The sequence below is a fragment of the Scardinius erythrophthalmus genome (genome assembly GCF_964197995.2).
Source record: "Scardinius erythrophthalmus genome assembly, chromosome: 7".
In the NCBI taxonomy this organism is placed as follows: domain Eukaryota; kingdom Metazoa; phylum Chordata; class Actinopteri; order Cypriniformes; family Leuciscidae; genus Scardinius; species Scardinius erythrophthalmus.
In genome coordinates, this window is record NC_138227.1 from 37951739 (window position 1) to 37968091 (window position 16353).

Sequence of the window (16353 nt, forward strand, 5' to 3'; positions counted from 1 at the left end):
CTAATTCGCCTGCACCGAATGAATGTATAAACTACATTTCCCAGGATTCAAAGAAACCTTCCCGCGAGCGAAGCGAATGACTTCCGCGGTGGGAGGAGAAGATTGCTTGCATGTGAACGACTGTCTTGTGAGGAGTTAAAAAGAGGAGGTAAAGTTATTTTTCTTTTGCTTTGATTTGTTAATGAACAAATCCCATCTAAAACACTTAGCAGCAGCTTTGTTTAAGTAAAGTTTTTATAATCAAATCTGCTCTTCTGTGTGAACAACACGCGTGTTTAGGAGCCGACTAACTAAGCCAAGGCATGCAAATATGCATACAGTCTGTACATTTTCTCTGCATAAGCATATAGGTATAATAACTAAATCTGTTGGTCAACATCATCAACATATTTAGATCTGTCTTTTGTTTCCCTACTTCATCATCATCATCATCATTTTCAGTGTGTCAGTGCAGTTATCTCAGTATGACATCAGCTGGAAACACCATGTGAGTACATTTATTTTGTAAAAAAAATATATTTTTGTAAACGTTTGTTTTGTTCTACCTAGAAAAATAACAGAGATCAACTTTAACCAGGGATCTGTTAACAGTTGTTAAAACAGAAGTAAATAAAAAATAATAATAATTGTTCTACCTAGAAAAATAACAGGGATCAACTTTAACCAGGGATCTGTTAACAGTTGTCAACAGAGATTGACAAGTGATTGTGACACTTAAATTCAGCTAGCTTTGTTCACATGATGGCTCAAAAGTAAATGAAAATGTCTGGAACCACATAAACTGTAGGTCTGACTATTGCAGATTAAGTTTTTATTCAGTTTATTAAGTTTTTTGTAGCTGTCATGACACTACAATTCATTTACAAGACCCTTTTAATAGTTTTCTGTTCCAGTGTTCCTCTTGAATGTTGTAATGTTTTTTTGTGTTTGTTTTTTTTAGTGATGATGAGGACACATTCAAGATCCTCATTGCCACTGACATTCACCTAGGTTATCTAGAGAAGGATGCCATTAGAGGAAATGACACGTTTGTGACCTTTGACGAGATCATGAAACAAGCTGTGCAAAATGAGGTGGGAATTAAATAATGGGTACATATTGTTTGAGACTTTGAGGTGATTTTATATTAATTACATAGTTTATATGAAATTATTACACAAATTTACAAAAATCGCCCCTTTTCCAATATTCAGAATCTAAAGCCACTTTCACACAGAGTGTTGATGCCAGAAAATTGCCATAGAACTGCTATCTTGCCTTTTGTGTGAACACAAACATGTTCCAGGTTTGATCCCAGGATGGGGACCTAGTAACATTGCTGGTATCAGTCCCGGAACGTGCCCCGTTCACCCGCTATATTGCTAAATACCCGATTTTTCATAGCAACAGAAAAATATACCAGGATGACCCGGCTTGTCATGATTCCAATGCTTCAGAGCGGTTATAGTTAATGATATGCTAAAGCCTGCCTGCACGTTGATCTGATTGGTTACAAGATAGTTTGTGGCGTCAGAAACACCAGCAATTTCAAACCGTGTTTTTGAGGCTGTCTTTGGTTCACTGGACTTTTAAGAAGAAAATATTTAACAATGGTGTTGACATATAAATTTACATATGGTTTGTCTTAAAGCACATTAAAACACCACATCGATGTATAAACACCACAAGAGGACTTTAAAGTCTCTACTAACGAGTTGAATCAGGTGTGTTTGATTAGGGAGACAGTTGGGGGTACTCCAGGACATGGGTTGGTTAAATTCAATAATTTTGGAATTTTTAAAAATTATTCTCAATTCTGATTCACGCACAACCCTGATTCATAGATGCCTCTCTGCACAGATGCTTGTATCTGTATAATGTGCAGTATACACTCTATGCTTTTTCTCCTTCAACTGACATTTGTTTTTCATAGTGCTTCTCTCTTTTTCTCTCAGGTTGACTTCGTTTTGCTGGGTGGGGATCTGTTCCATGACAATAAACCATCCCGCAAAACTATGCATAGCTGCATGGAGGTGATGAGGAAGTATTGCATGGGTGACCGGCCAATCGTCTTTGAAATCATCAGTGATCAGGCAGTCAATTTCAGCCACAGCAAGTAAGACTCAAGCTTTTTTGGTATCTTGGTCAGAAACATTGCTTACTTAAGTTCAACCAAAATGACAATTGTTAGTATTTACTCACACTCATGTCACGTGTATGTGGCATTGTTTTAGATGTGGACGTGAATGTGGGCTAGGTATGCTTTGGGGAGGGAAATATTATCTATCGACAGCCATGGTCAATGTGAACTGTCGTTGTATGGCACTAACTACATAAAGCAAGTACAAAATTTAACCGTGCAACCGTGCATGCATTGTATAATCGCCTGAAATCATGCCAGTCTGAATTTAAATTCAGTTTTCCTAGCTTTTGCCCATGCCAGGTTGCGCTCATGAAGCATATTTGAAAAAGGATGGAGAAAACCAAGGATTATTTCGACCCTTCACCCTGTACCAAAGGTCAGACTGGCTTGATTTCAGGCGATTACGCAATGCATGCACGGTTGCAGTCAGCATTTTCTTATACAAACATCTCACAATCAAAACAATTTATAAAAATTTTGGAAAAGTGTTAAATCACTAACTGAAAATAAGTAAGGTATAGAACTTCCATCATGTATTAATAAGGGCTCTCAAACAATCATTGATAAAGTAAAAATGCTTAATTGTTTCAATGAACACTTCATAGCTTCTGTTTTTATGTTTGATTCAATTAATGGCGCTCATGTGAACCCTTCGATTGTTCAGTCAGAGAGCTTCATGTCTAGTCAATCATTCAACTTTTCACCAATTGCAATCTCTGAGGTGTGCAAAGCCCTTAAATCTTTAGATGTTTCAAAATCGGCAGGTCCTGATAAATTGGAACCTTACTTTTTAAAGCTAGCAGCTGATTTTATTGCCCCACCTCTGACTCATATTTTTAACCTTTCTCTTGTCTTAAATGAAATTCCACTAATATGGAAATCAGCTTTTGTCCTTCCCCTGTTTAAAGGCGGAGATCCCACGCGCCCAAATAATTACCAGCCCATTTCCAAGCTGTCAGTCTTGGCCAAAGTCCTCGAAACATTTGTCAACAATCAATTAAAGGACTTTATGTCTGTTAATAATACCCTGTCTGATCTTCAATCTGGTTTTAGAAAACAACATAGCACAACTACGGCAGCCTTAAAAGTACTAAATGATTTTATTGAATCTGTTGATAACAAAAAACACTGTGCAGCCTTATTCATCGATCTATCAAAAGCATTTGATACTGTTGATCATACCTTACTGATGCAACGACTTGTCCAGTATTGGATTATCTAAACATACTATTGGTTGGTTTAATAACTATCTCTTAAACAGAACTCAGTGTGTACAGGCAGAAGGTTTTATCTCTGGTTCACTCAATGTAACTAAAGGTGTGCCACATGGGTCAGTCCTAGGACCACTCCTATTTACTTTATATATAAATAATATTAATCAAAATGTTCATGATGTAAATTTTCATTATTACGCTGATGATACAGTTATATATAGTTCAGCATCCACTCCCAATCTGGCTCTCTCTCAGTTACAGCTTGCATTTATTATTGTTCAGCGTAACTTAAGTTAATTAATTAAATTAATTAGTAATTAAAACTAGTTTAAAATGCTGCTAAAACAAAATTCATGTTGTTTTCTAAATCAAAATCAATCCCTCATAATCTTCTACCTATTACTACGTCCCATGGTTCGGAGATTCAACTTGTGTCTCAGTATAGGTATCTTGGGATTTTAATTGATGACGCTCTCTCCTTTGGCCCTCATGTTCAACAACTGGTGAAAAGATTGAACGTGAAATTGGGTTTTTACTATAGAATCAAATCCTGTCTTTCCTTTGAGGCAAAAAAGAGGCTCGTTGCAGCCACTTTTGTTTCTGTATGGGACTATGGTGATGTTATATATATGCATGCATCTTCACAGTGTTTACATGCTTTAGAAACTGTTTATCATGGTGCACTGAGGTTCATAACAAATCTTAAAACCCTCACTCATCATTGTGTGTTGGATGGTCTGCTTTGTCCATCCGAAGACAAAAACACTGGCATGTTTTTATTTATAAATCTATCCTGGGTCTACTTCCTTCATATCTTTATACCTGCATCTGTAAAAAGTATGTTTGTAGCTATAGCCTACGGTCCCAGGAATTATTCTTACTGTCTGTTTCAGTGATACGTACTGAATTGGGGAAAAAGACATTTGAATTTGCTGCTCCCTGTGCCTGGAATAATTTGCAAAGTACGTTGAAACTTAGGGAGCTGGTTTCATTGGACATTTTCAAAGTAGTTTTAAAAGATTTGGAGAATGAAACATCGGGCTGTTATGGCAAGCCGTTTTAACATTTAATCCTTTCAACCGACTAGTATCTATTTTCATGCTACTAGTACTTATTTTTTAGATACTAGTATCTATTACATTAAGTACTAGTACTTATTCATTAGCTACTAGTGCTTATTCTTTAGGTACTAGTGCCTATTCTTTAGATACTAGTGTTTATTCTTTAGGTACTAGTTCTTATTTATTAGATACTAGTACTGATTCCAATAGTGACTAGTGCTTATTTATTAGATACTAGTACTTATTCATTAGATGCTAGTTCTTATTTATTAGATTCTAGTACTTATTCATTAGTTACTAGTACTTATTATTAGATACTAGTACTTATTCATTAGATACTAGTACCTGTTAAATAGATACTAGTACTTATTCATTAGATACTAGTACTTATTCCAAGAGTGACTAGTAATTATTCTTTTGTTACTAGTAACAAATATTTTTTTTTGCCATTGACTTCTATGGGGATCTGTCATTCAGATATCAACTATTCAGTTCTGACTAGTATGTATTCCAATTGTGACTAGTACATGTATATTAGATACTAGTAGTTATTAATTAGGTACTAGTACTTATTTTTTAGATACTAGTACCTATTACTAGATACTAGTATGTATTCAATAAATACCAGTACTAAGTCATTAGATACTAGTACCTATTAAATAGAAACTAGTACCTATTAAATAGATACTAGTACTTATTTATTAGATACTAGTACTTATTCATTAGATACTAGTGCCTATTAATTAGATACTAGTACTTAATAATTAGCTGCTAGTACTCATTCAATAGATACTAGTACCTATTTATTAGATACTAGTATTTATTCCAAATGTTACTAGTAAGATTTTTTATTTTACTAGTAAGATTTTTAATTGAACTCTACAGTGGCCGTTCTGACTAGTCAAAACATAAGACTAGTAAAATAGCAGTTGTGACTAGTAAAATAAGAATAGTTACTAGTAACAATTACAAAAGATACTAGTGTCTAATAAAAAAGTACTAGTATCTATTGAATAAGTACTAGTAGCCAATTAATAAGTACTAGTATCTAATTAATAGGTTCTAGTATATAATGAATAAGAAGTAGTATCTAATGAATAAGTACTAGTATGTAAAAAATAAGTACTAGTACCTAATAAATAACTACTAGTATCTAATATATATGTACTAGTCACAATTGGAATACATACTAGTCAGAACCGAATAGTTGATATCTGAATGACAGATCCCCATAGAAGTCAATGGCAAAAAAATGTATTTGTTACTAGTAACAAAATAATAGTTACTAGTCACTACTGAAATAAGTATCTAATGAATAAGTACTAGTATCTATTTAATAGGTACTAGTATCTAATAAATATATATTAGTATCTATTGAATAAGTACTAGTAGCTAATTAATAAGTACTAGTATCTAATTAATAGGTACTATTATCTAACAAATAAGAACTAGTATCTAATGAATAAGTACTAGTATCTAATGAATAAGTACTAGTACCTAAAGAATAAGCACTAGTATCTAAAGAATAAGCACTAGTAGCTAATGAATAAGTACTTGTACTTAACCCCCTGAGGTCGGCTATCGCGCCGGCGCGATAGGCTCGTTTTTTTCCGTATGAGTGCAAAAAAATAATAAAATAAAAATATTAATTTTTATCTTATATGCTTGTGTTATACATCAATCTATCCTGTTAAGTGTGTATTATTTTTTTGTACACTCACAATAAAAACAAAGTGTTGTGCTTTTCGCCAAATAAAGAAAAATAAACACGAAGCGAGTTCTGCCTTCTCTCTGTCCGTGTAGTCCATTCTGAAACGCGTCCGAAAATGAATCATAACTCAGCGAATACTTCTCACACAGGCACGTGAGATATGTCTTTATGAAGCTTGAAATCTCCTCTTTTAAATGAAGTAATTTATATAAAAAACAAATGTTTTCAACTCATGTAATCCGTTTGAAAGCAAGGAGAGGTACCGTTTTTCCTTTCTGCCTCATTATCTCTATAATCAGCTGCGGCCGCCCCGCCCCCGGCGCGATTCACATGTAAATCGTTAGATGATCTAGTATGCAGCGCACCCGCCCCCTGATCAATGCCATAAAAAGTTTCTTCATCAGACTTACTGATAGTTCATCGCGTTTTGAGTATGACACGCTTCTCCGGTAATAAAGACTCCCTTCAGATGATTCTGGACGGCGAGGAAGAATGCACCTTTTCCTCAGAGGAAGATTGTAACTCAGACGACGAACGGCAGCATATTGAAGAGCGAAGTAAGTTTTACTTAAAAGTCTTTTGTCTTTTATTTTTCGTGTTCGCATTTATGAGGAAAAAACAATATTACGTGACAGTTCTCCATTATGGACGCGAGCGCTCTAAAAAAATCACTAAAAGGCTTTCAAACTTTCACAGAGACCTCAAAACAGAAAGTACAAATCCTTTCTTTAAAACGAATTTCGTTTTGTATCAATTGTATCTTACTTTTAATATTTTTTTCATTAACACATTTCCTGGATTTAAACTGCAAATTAACATTTATATTTCTTATAATAAAAATGAAAGACCTATGTTACAGACATATGAAAGACAACATTTCGTTGATTAGTTTTGGATAAATTATACATTTTTAATGTAAAATATCTGCCACCTCAAATAAGCTTTTGTTTGCCAATATTTGCTTATGTTAAATATAATATGTTTTGTCAAAAATAAAGTTATCAAATAATCAATCAAATCCTTAACTTTGAAATATGTATGATAAAATGTATACTTTAGTTTTTACAAAGAAAGATTACACTTGAATTGTTGTTGTAATTGTAACCTTTTTAATAAAAAAATATATTTACAAGGTAGATGTAAACAAACTATTAAAAGGTAAATATAAGCCTTTTCTTTAAATAACTTTTATTGTGTTTTATTATTGACAAATTTGGGGAGCACATAAATATTCCAAAACTGAAAATACAGTATGAGAATTAACTGCACAATTACTAGACATGTTTTCCTTGGATATTATAGGCCAAATTGCAAGCACAATATGAGGAAAAATAAAAAAGAATTGAGATGCTTCCAACTGTTGCGCTTGCATTCTTGTGGCTCAGTGACTCACCTGAATGAATGGCTAATTAAGTATGCAGGCCCCATTGTCTCCTCAGGTGTGAACCACTACATATACATGACCGTTGACGCCCACTCCGCATATGGCCTTTCCAAACAGAAAGTGCTTTGCAAAATTCAAATCAATGTATTGTGTTATGTGAATGATAAGACAGGGTGATTTTCACTTCATTTTGAAGAAAAAACACTAGGCGATGACATATTTTAGACAAAAGTCTTATTGGCACATATTTAGAATGTGTTTTATGGCCTTATTTCAGAAACTTTAGTTTTTAGTTTTTTCAATAACCACGCATAAACATTATTCTCTCAAAAATGCAGACATGTACATTCTTGTTGCTCACATTTCATGGTAGCCCTGTTTGTGCTAAATAGTGTGTAATTTTTTTTTGCCATTAATATGTTTATAAGCAACTGAAAAAAGCAAAAATGTCAGGGCATGTCAGAACATCTCAAGGACCCCAAAAACACCTTAGACCCCAGAGGGTTAATGGAATAAATACTAGTATCTAAAAAATAAGTACTAGTAGCATGAAAATAGATACTAGTCGGTTGAAATGATTAAATGTTAAAACGGCTTGCCATAGGGCTGTAGATGTTTTAACTAGTTATGTATTGATATTGAAATTTGATTGGATTTGCTTGTGTGTGTATATTTGTATGTATTGATGGATGTTATCTGTTAAACTCAAACGAGCTGTACAGTATCTGTCAGTCCAGGACGCTCTTGTAAAAGAGATTCAATGTGCTTCTTTTCCTGGTAAAATAAAGGTTATAATAATAATAAAATTGGATTTGTCAGACAAGGACATACAATAAGATAAGATTTTAAGAATGTTTCAGCAATGAAAGTCAATGGAGTCCATAAGTTTCGAGCTCCAAACAGGAATTTGTAAGTAATGCGTTGGAGAAACTATGGCTCAAGCACATTAAGCAGCACAAACAGCTTCTGTTATGTCAACCAACCCTCAAATAAATGATCAGAATTTTAATTTAAAGTTTGATGAATGATGACAGTTTGTTCAGTATAAAATACTTCCCTAATGTAATGTACAGAGATACACACATACACAAAGACACATGATGTCCTTTTGTTATTTTATCAGGTTTCCATGGGTGAACTACTTGGACGATAATCTCAACATTTCCATCCCTGTCTTCAGTGTGCATGGTAACCATGATGACCCAACTGGGGTAAGAGAATATATCAATTTATTAGTTCACTAAAATTATCATATTGGGTTTTGAATGGGTAGTGTGTGCACATGGTAATGCAGCCTCAGGCGTGCTTACGGACAGCCCGCAGTCCATGTCCATGAACTATCTGTTGCATATTGCACATAAAACTTGAAATTACTTTTGTTGGGGAATGCAGCATCTAACAGGTCAACCAATATTTTGTTTTTACCTATTGATTGGCTCTGATAGTTGCTATGTGGAACTAGCAGTGATTGGTGAAAATCAGCGGTAATAGTTTGTAATACTTTTTAATTGCTCATGATCCTCCACGCTCAGTCACCAGAGGGTTCTACATGTCTGCAGTACATGCTTTTGGTTATACAGTGTAGCATTGTGGTAAAGTCCCCCTGTAGTCAATAATTTTATCCCTTAAAACTCATATTTGATCACCAAAATGTAATGTAAACTAATCAACAACTGAAAAATGAAGTTAGGCAGACCTCAAAACAGTATGAGGACTTCTGATTCTCAGCTGTAGAAAGTAGGCCTAATTGCGTATTTTTCTTTCTTTATGTGTTAAATTGGTCAGTAAGATGCAATATAAATGTTGATTAGATAATTGATAAAGCAATTTTGTGTCTTCCTTCCTTCCTTCCTTTCTTCCTTCCAATCTTTTTTTTTTTTTTTGGCTTTGTATGTGTGTTCCAGGCTGATGGTCTATGTGCTATAGACCTGTTAAGCTGTGCTGGTCTGGTCAATCATTTTGGCCGCAGTCATTCAGTGGAGAAACTTGAGGTCAGTCCAGTTCTTCTGCAGAAAGGAAACACCAGGATTGCACTCTATGGCATTGGTAAGTTTATAATATTCAGCAATGAGGTGGAAGTTACATCAAATAAAGAGTTATTTATCTACACATTGTATACAAATAGAAATAAAACAAACATTGGGAAAATACAGATGTGGCCTTTGAGAATGCACATCAAAGGGAAAAGGATCCTGTGATTGCATGCAGTTCCACGCAGGACCACAAGGCATGCTCTGGCACAGGAAACATGTGATCAGTGGGGGAAGTCATGCTTCATTCTTAAGGCCTGTTCACACCGGGACGAATTTCGCGCGCGATATTCGCAGACGTTTAACGCCTCGTGACTAAACAAAGGGCGCCAATGTGAGTGTGCACACCGACGCGAAAAACGCCACGCGTAAAAGCGTAATTTTTTAAAAAACGCCTCAGGTTTGTTTTTTTGGTTTGACGTGCCGCGTCAAAAACTATCCGACCAATGAGATTGGCGCTTTTGCTCACGTGTCTGGAGCTTCTGAAGTTACAGTAAAACACAACTTGGGGGCGCTCAAACACAAAACGGTCTTGTCGAGCACACGTGTAACGGCGAAGAAGATATACGCCGAGTAGCGTCTAAACACTGCCGGGAAGAAATAAGACGAGGAAGATGCAAGGCAAGATGAATGTAGAGCTGCTGGTCTCGGTGGTGTCGGAACATAAAGAACTATGACAAACGCGACAGCGACTACAAAAATCTTGATAAAACAGAACTGTTATGGAGTGGTATTAAGCGCCATCTAATGTCAGGGAATGAATTTGCATGTTCACTCGGCTCATCGTCAGCGAAAATCGCTTGGGTGTGAACACAAAAAACGCGTTGAAAAACGCTGGCGAATAACGCGCACCGATATTCGTCCCGGTGTGTACGGGCCTTTAGAATGCTTACTGCGGAATTCTACCATACACCGATTACATTACTTGCCCACCGCTGCACCTCTCCCACTGTCATTTTACTTTTTTAGAGAAAAAAACATTTAGTTCAGGTAAACAACGGATGCTACAATTGAAGCCTTGAGACAAAGAACCATATAAGTCCATATTTTCAAATTTTGAATAATAAATTTGTTTTTTATTTGGACTGTGAGCATCATATTATATATTTTTATTTTACTTGAAGATAGACAACAAAAGCTTCCCAATTCTTATGAGAGAAGATTTTTCAGTGTCAATCTTAAAAATAAAAAGTTAGAGTAATTTACATATCTGGAATGTGGAAGAACGGTATATGTCCAGCTAATGTGGAATAACTTTGTACATATACGGTTCTTACACTCACCTCTTTCGGTGGACTTTTTCCTCGTTTTAGCTCTCCTCTCCGATTCACATTTCCCAGCGTCCCTAAAAGACTTACTTGCTCTGTCCTTCCATTAGTTCATGTTTGCTCTCCTTTTTTTGCTGAGATTTTGCCTATTAATGTCCGCAGCGGACATGAAAGCAACCGGCGTCTCCATTTTTCGTTAGTGGACATAAACGTTTTTTCTGCGTGAGACTATTTTAATGTTTAGAATAGAGAGTATTGGTCGCACGAACACATCCCCCAAAGTGCTTCTGTGTACAAAGTGGCCTTTAACAGCCTCAAAGTGGCACACATACATTCATGTCACATGGTTATCTCTTTTTTTTTTTTTCTTTTTTTTTTTGGGACTTATAAGGTTGTTCGTCGTATGGACTCAATTATAATCTAAAAGCTCTGCTCTATAAAGCAGAGTGCAACAGGAGTCAGATTTCATTTAATCATGTGATGAGAGTAAGGAGAGATGATGGTAGAGGATTTGGTGTCAAAGGGAAAAGTAAGCTCAACAGATCCTCACTGACTTCTTTGTGAGTTGATTTGGTTGAGAGGTTGATGTCAGCATTGCATTATGTCCTAATGAAATTCGGTGCTTTATTTCAGGTGTGCTGGTTTGGTCAATCATAGATCCCAAGAAGCAGAAATCCTTAACCTTATCCGTTGATGGTCACTTTAATTGCTCCGGTTCCAGCTGTTGACACATTTTGTGTCTTTTTGATGTTCAGGGGTCCCATCTTTTCACTTTCCTTTTGAATTTTTATTATAAGGTTGAAATAGCATAAAGATTAAAAACAAATGGGAGAGAACACAGCCTTGTCTTACACCCCTTTCAATTTTGAACCATTCTGTATCACCACACTGTTCGGACAACTGCTTCATGATCTATATAAAGCGATCTTATCAACTGGGTCAGTTCCTCCCAGTTCCTAAAGTACCTTCCATAACTTGTCATGTTCAACACAGTCAATAGCCTTGCACAGTTTAGCTCCAACCCTGATCAAACACACCTAGCTGTGAGTTTCTAGTGATCCCGAGTTTCTAGTGATCCTGAAGACATTGATTAGCTTGCTCAGGTGTGTTTGATTAGGGTTGGAGCTAAACTGTGCAGGACAGTGGCCCTCCAGGACCGAGTTTGAGAAACCCTGCTATAGTCAATGAAGCACATGTAGACGCTTTTCTGATATTCATTTCATTTTTCAATGATGATGTGGTCAAGTGTGCCACGACCTCAGCGGAGCCCAGCCTGCGAGTCAGGTAGCTCTGTTTCTATGATTGGGTGTAGGCGCTGATTTATACTTTTTAAAAGGATTTTGCTTTTGTGAGAAATAAAGGCTATTAGTTGCAACAGTTCCTTGCATCGCCTTTCTTTAGTAGCGGTATGAAAACTTATATTTTCCAATCTTTTGGCCAGTTCCTGGTTTCCCAGATCTTTTGGTAAATTTCTTTGATTGTTGCAGGTGGAATCGGCCCCAACAATTCTGCTGGGATATAGTCGAAGCCAGGAGCCCATATAACTTCTTCATTTAAAATTGCTGGTTCTATTTCCACTGGGTCATTGTTAGGTTGTTCTCCATTGCTAGTGCTTACATAAAGCTCTATGGTGTATTCTTGCCACCTGCCTCTAATTCCATACTTGTCTTTTGTCATTCCTTTATGGGCTTGAAAGGGAGTTTGAATTTTCCTGACCTGTGCGAATAGATCCCTGGTGTGACATAAAGCAATTTCTTTAAAAGCAATTTCTTTAACAGAAAATATCTCCCTTTGCTTTGAACTTTGAGTGTTGTAATTTTGCATGTGTTGTGTATGCTCAAACAGCAACATTACACACTAACTAAAGTTATAAAAGTGAAATCATAATCAACCACCCCTTTAAAAAAAGATTTTTATTTCGTACAAACTCGATATGGCCCTAGTGTGAATATCTCCGTTTATGCTTAGGAAGACATGAAAGAGTATACTATACGCGTGCTGAGAGACTGAGAGACACGGGTACTTTTTAGTCCGTGCGCTTCAATGTTTAAAAAGGCAAGACTTTAAAACACAAAAATTATAATTTCTTGGGAAGTTACCAGGTAGTCCTCTTCAAAAAGTTAGCAGGCAGAGGAGAACTGGCAATCTGCTTGCTGCAAGAGCCAGTGTCACATGTTCCACAACAACGCTTAGCTGCCTGGATTTGCGCCTGCCTATTAATCGGCCTAATTTGCATAATTAGGAACAATAAGAAATGTGATACTAGAAAATGTGATTGCCGTTTAAAGATCTATTTGCACAGGCGTCATGTTGCAGCTAGAGCGGGAAAATATCCAAACAATGCATTTGTAGAGAGGGATTTTTTTTGCTGGTGACGACTACGATGGAGCAAAGGAACCAGTGTGGAAATCATTAAAACTCCTTAAACAGCTACAACAGCCAGGACTGCTTCTAGACACATACTGGATAAGAACATCCTTATTAAACCTGCCAGATCCAACAAAAACACATAAGTTCAAGATGTGCTGAATCCAGTAAAACGCATTTATTGTTTGCATAGTCTAATAAAGGAGTCTAATACTAGTCGCTACTTAAGGAAATTTATTTTAGTATAAAATGTGATATTTACCTATACTAGCCTGCTATTCAGTTCATTATATTTAGTAACTGAATTGGTCACGTAGAGTAAATTGCATTGTATCACTCAAACCTGAGCAACTTGAGCCGGTCACAAACAAAGCTTATTGCTTATATAAAAGCTTATATAAAAAGTTGTCATCCAATGTGATGATGATTGAACCAGCTTGATTTAATAGTCTCCTTAAATGAGACAATAACTTTCAAGTGTTCAAATTCAAGTGTTTATTCACAGTCAGATCAGGTTGAATCATTGATCATTTTTTTTATTTGTCCAATGTATACATGAGTTTTGATGGGGTGTCAGAAGTTTCACTTACCAGAAAATAATTTTCTACATTTAGACAGTTCTATTCAAAGCATCCCTGTAGGAATATTTTTTGGGTGTGGTTATGTGTTTTCTACATTTCTTATCATATTATTTTGACCATAAAAGGGTTTTTAGAAATTTTGCAGGACATTTTAAAGAATGAAGTGTATTGTACTTTCAGGTTCCATTCCAGATGAGAGACTCTACCGGATGTTCGTCAATAACCAGGTGACAATGCTTCGGCCACGAGAGGATGAAGATGTCTGGTTCAATTTATTTGTCATCCATCAAAACAGGTTCGGGTCTCTTTTAAAGTATTATTATTAGTTATTTAAGGCATAAGCAGAACATCTTAGCGAGCGCAGACATGGTGGAATGGTCCCATATCCTACCCATTCCTCAAGCATACATTCATATCTCTATCTGAGAATAGGTGGTGCTATAATATTCAAATTTACATCTTCTATTACCTTATAACTTTCAAATCGTATTGGCTAAAGTATTTTTCCTTCTGATTCCTTGAGGTCTGAAGAAACATTGGCCATGTTTAATTTCATCTTTGTATGTTTGTAAAACCTAAAGATCCTCTTGACAAAATGAAATAAGCCAATTATTTTCTGGGGGCTCATCTATATCTTCTAAAAAAAAAGTCCATGAAACTTGATACAAGAAGACAACAGGACATAATGAGAATGCAAACAACGTCAAACTCCGTCCATAGATGCCTGTCAAATTTAAGTTGTTATATTTGTATAGTAGGGCTTTCAGTGTTAATGAGTTAACGCATGCGATTAATTCAAAATCCTTAACGTGTTAAAATAATTTAACGCAAATAAATTACTGTCACGTAGTTAGATGATTTAGAAGTCAGGAGATTATGACACTGAGCATCTACAATATTTACATGGTCCATAATGTGTAATTGACCTGTGTATTTTCAGCTGGAGATCTAGACGGTTAACTGAAGAACCAGTCATATCATGTCTGTTTACTCCAATAATTATGTTAAAAACAAGACATATTACGTGGTTAATAGTGGTTACCTTAAGCGTATAAAGTTTTGTTTTAGACAGTTAACTGACAAGTAGCCTATTTTCCCTTGCACTCTGGGGCTTACAGAAAAATGTCCTTACTCTCACATACACACGGCCCTGAAAGAGTAAAAGTGGCGTATGCCACTTCTGACGCATAAGTTGTGATTTAAAACAACTTGATGGAAAAATTTGCGCACCTGCAGGCAAACTCTGACCCATGCGCACGAACATTCTGGAGACCGAGCAGTTTGGCGACACCAGTGGTGAGCTGGAGTTAAATGGCTTTTTGGTCACTTGTTTTTTTTTTTTTTTTTTTTTAATTAACTTTTTAACAACATATAATACACACACCAGAAACAAACATACAAAATACAAAATGCAGTATAGACACATATTGATGTCTTCGCATTAATTTAGCAAAACTCAATTTGTACAGGACTCACATCCTCAAGACTAATGAATTAAAACACAAAAAAAAAATAAAAAAAAAAAAAAAAATAATAATAATAAAAAATAAATAGAAATAAATAAAAAATAAAAAAAAAAAAAAAAAAAACACACACATACAAACTATCCAGGCCTCCTAATACAAATACATCCTATAATCTTACATATCTTCAATTGTCTCCTTAAACATGTCACTATCCTCCTTCTCTATGAAGGATCTAAAGGGATTCCAAACATCTTTAAAAGTCTTACCCTTTCCTTTAATAATATATGTTATTTTCTCCATTGACATATTCAGTACCATCTCCCTGAGCCACCTTTTTATGCTGGGTGGTTCTAGATTCTTCCATTGTAATGCAATGAGGCGTTTAGCTTGTAAGATACACATAGAAATAAAGACACATTCCTTTGACTTAAGCTTAGGATACAAATGCAGTAGAAAAATCCTTGGTCTAAAAGGAAGACTCACATTTAATATTTTACCAATCATATTATGCACTTCTTTCCAGAATTTCGATATTTCTTCACATTCCCATATACAATGGAAATAGGTACCTTTACAAACATTACACTTGGGACTTTGGTCACTTTTAGACAGAAAAATTACACATATACAGCAAGATAATACAAATATAATTTCACTCTAGCCCATCACTTGAAGCAAACATCCATCCCTTCTTAAATGTCCACGCTAGCGAGTGCGTTGGGCCGTTTAGTGAAGCTGACTGCTGTAGCATATATATCTAACGGCAGATGAAGGAAAACTGTAAATCTTCATTATGGGTCCTAATCTCAAATACAGTGCATGTTCACAAATAACAGTTTAAATAAATAAAAGAATGATTTAAACTATGTTTTACATCTGATATACACATTTAGATTAAATATGCCATTCTCATTAATGGAGTTAAGCACTTAAATTACATGAAATCATTACTGAGAAGTAAAAAAAAAATATATATATACAGTATATTATAATATAAATATAAATATTTGCTGTGAATACAATGCTTTTGAACACTTTTCCTGTGACATGCTGTGCTTTAATGTTCCAACAACAGTGAGGATTGCTTACATGATAATAGCAGATTGTCAGAGAAAATATTTTTGCGCAAATAATGCACAATAAGGCCTA

The 16353-nt window shown here is 35.4% G+C and overlaps 1 protein-coding gene across 3 annotated transcripts in view; it reads left to right on the forward strand.

Moving 5' to 3' along the window:
• The first annotated feature begins 58 nt into the window (after positions 1-58).
• Positions 59-16353, forward strand: part of mre11a (MRE11 homolog A, double strand break repair nuclease) — a 43070-nt gene continuing 26775 nt past the window's right edge. The window contains exons 1-7 of one of the 3 annotated variants that reach the window (XM_081369827.1): positions 59-148; positions 442-487; positions 941-1073; positions 1935-2095; positions 8616-8703; positions 9397-9538; positions 13919-14033. In XM_081369827.1, the coding sequence (XP_081225953.1) occupies positions 465-487; positions 941-1073; positions 1935-2095; positions 8616-8703; positions 9397-9538; positions 13919-14033 (662 nt within the window). In that variant the 5' untranslated portion in view covers positions 59-148; positions 442-464. Of the gene's footprint in view, positions 351-441; positions 488-940; positions 1074-1934; positions 2096-8615; positions 8704-9396; positions 9539-13918; positions 14034-16353 lie in introns of all 3 variants that reach the window. The other 2 variants (XM_081369828.1, XM_081369829.1) reach the window with 2 other exon arrangements.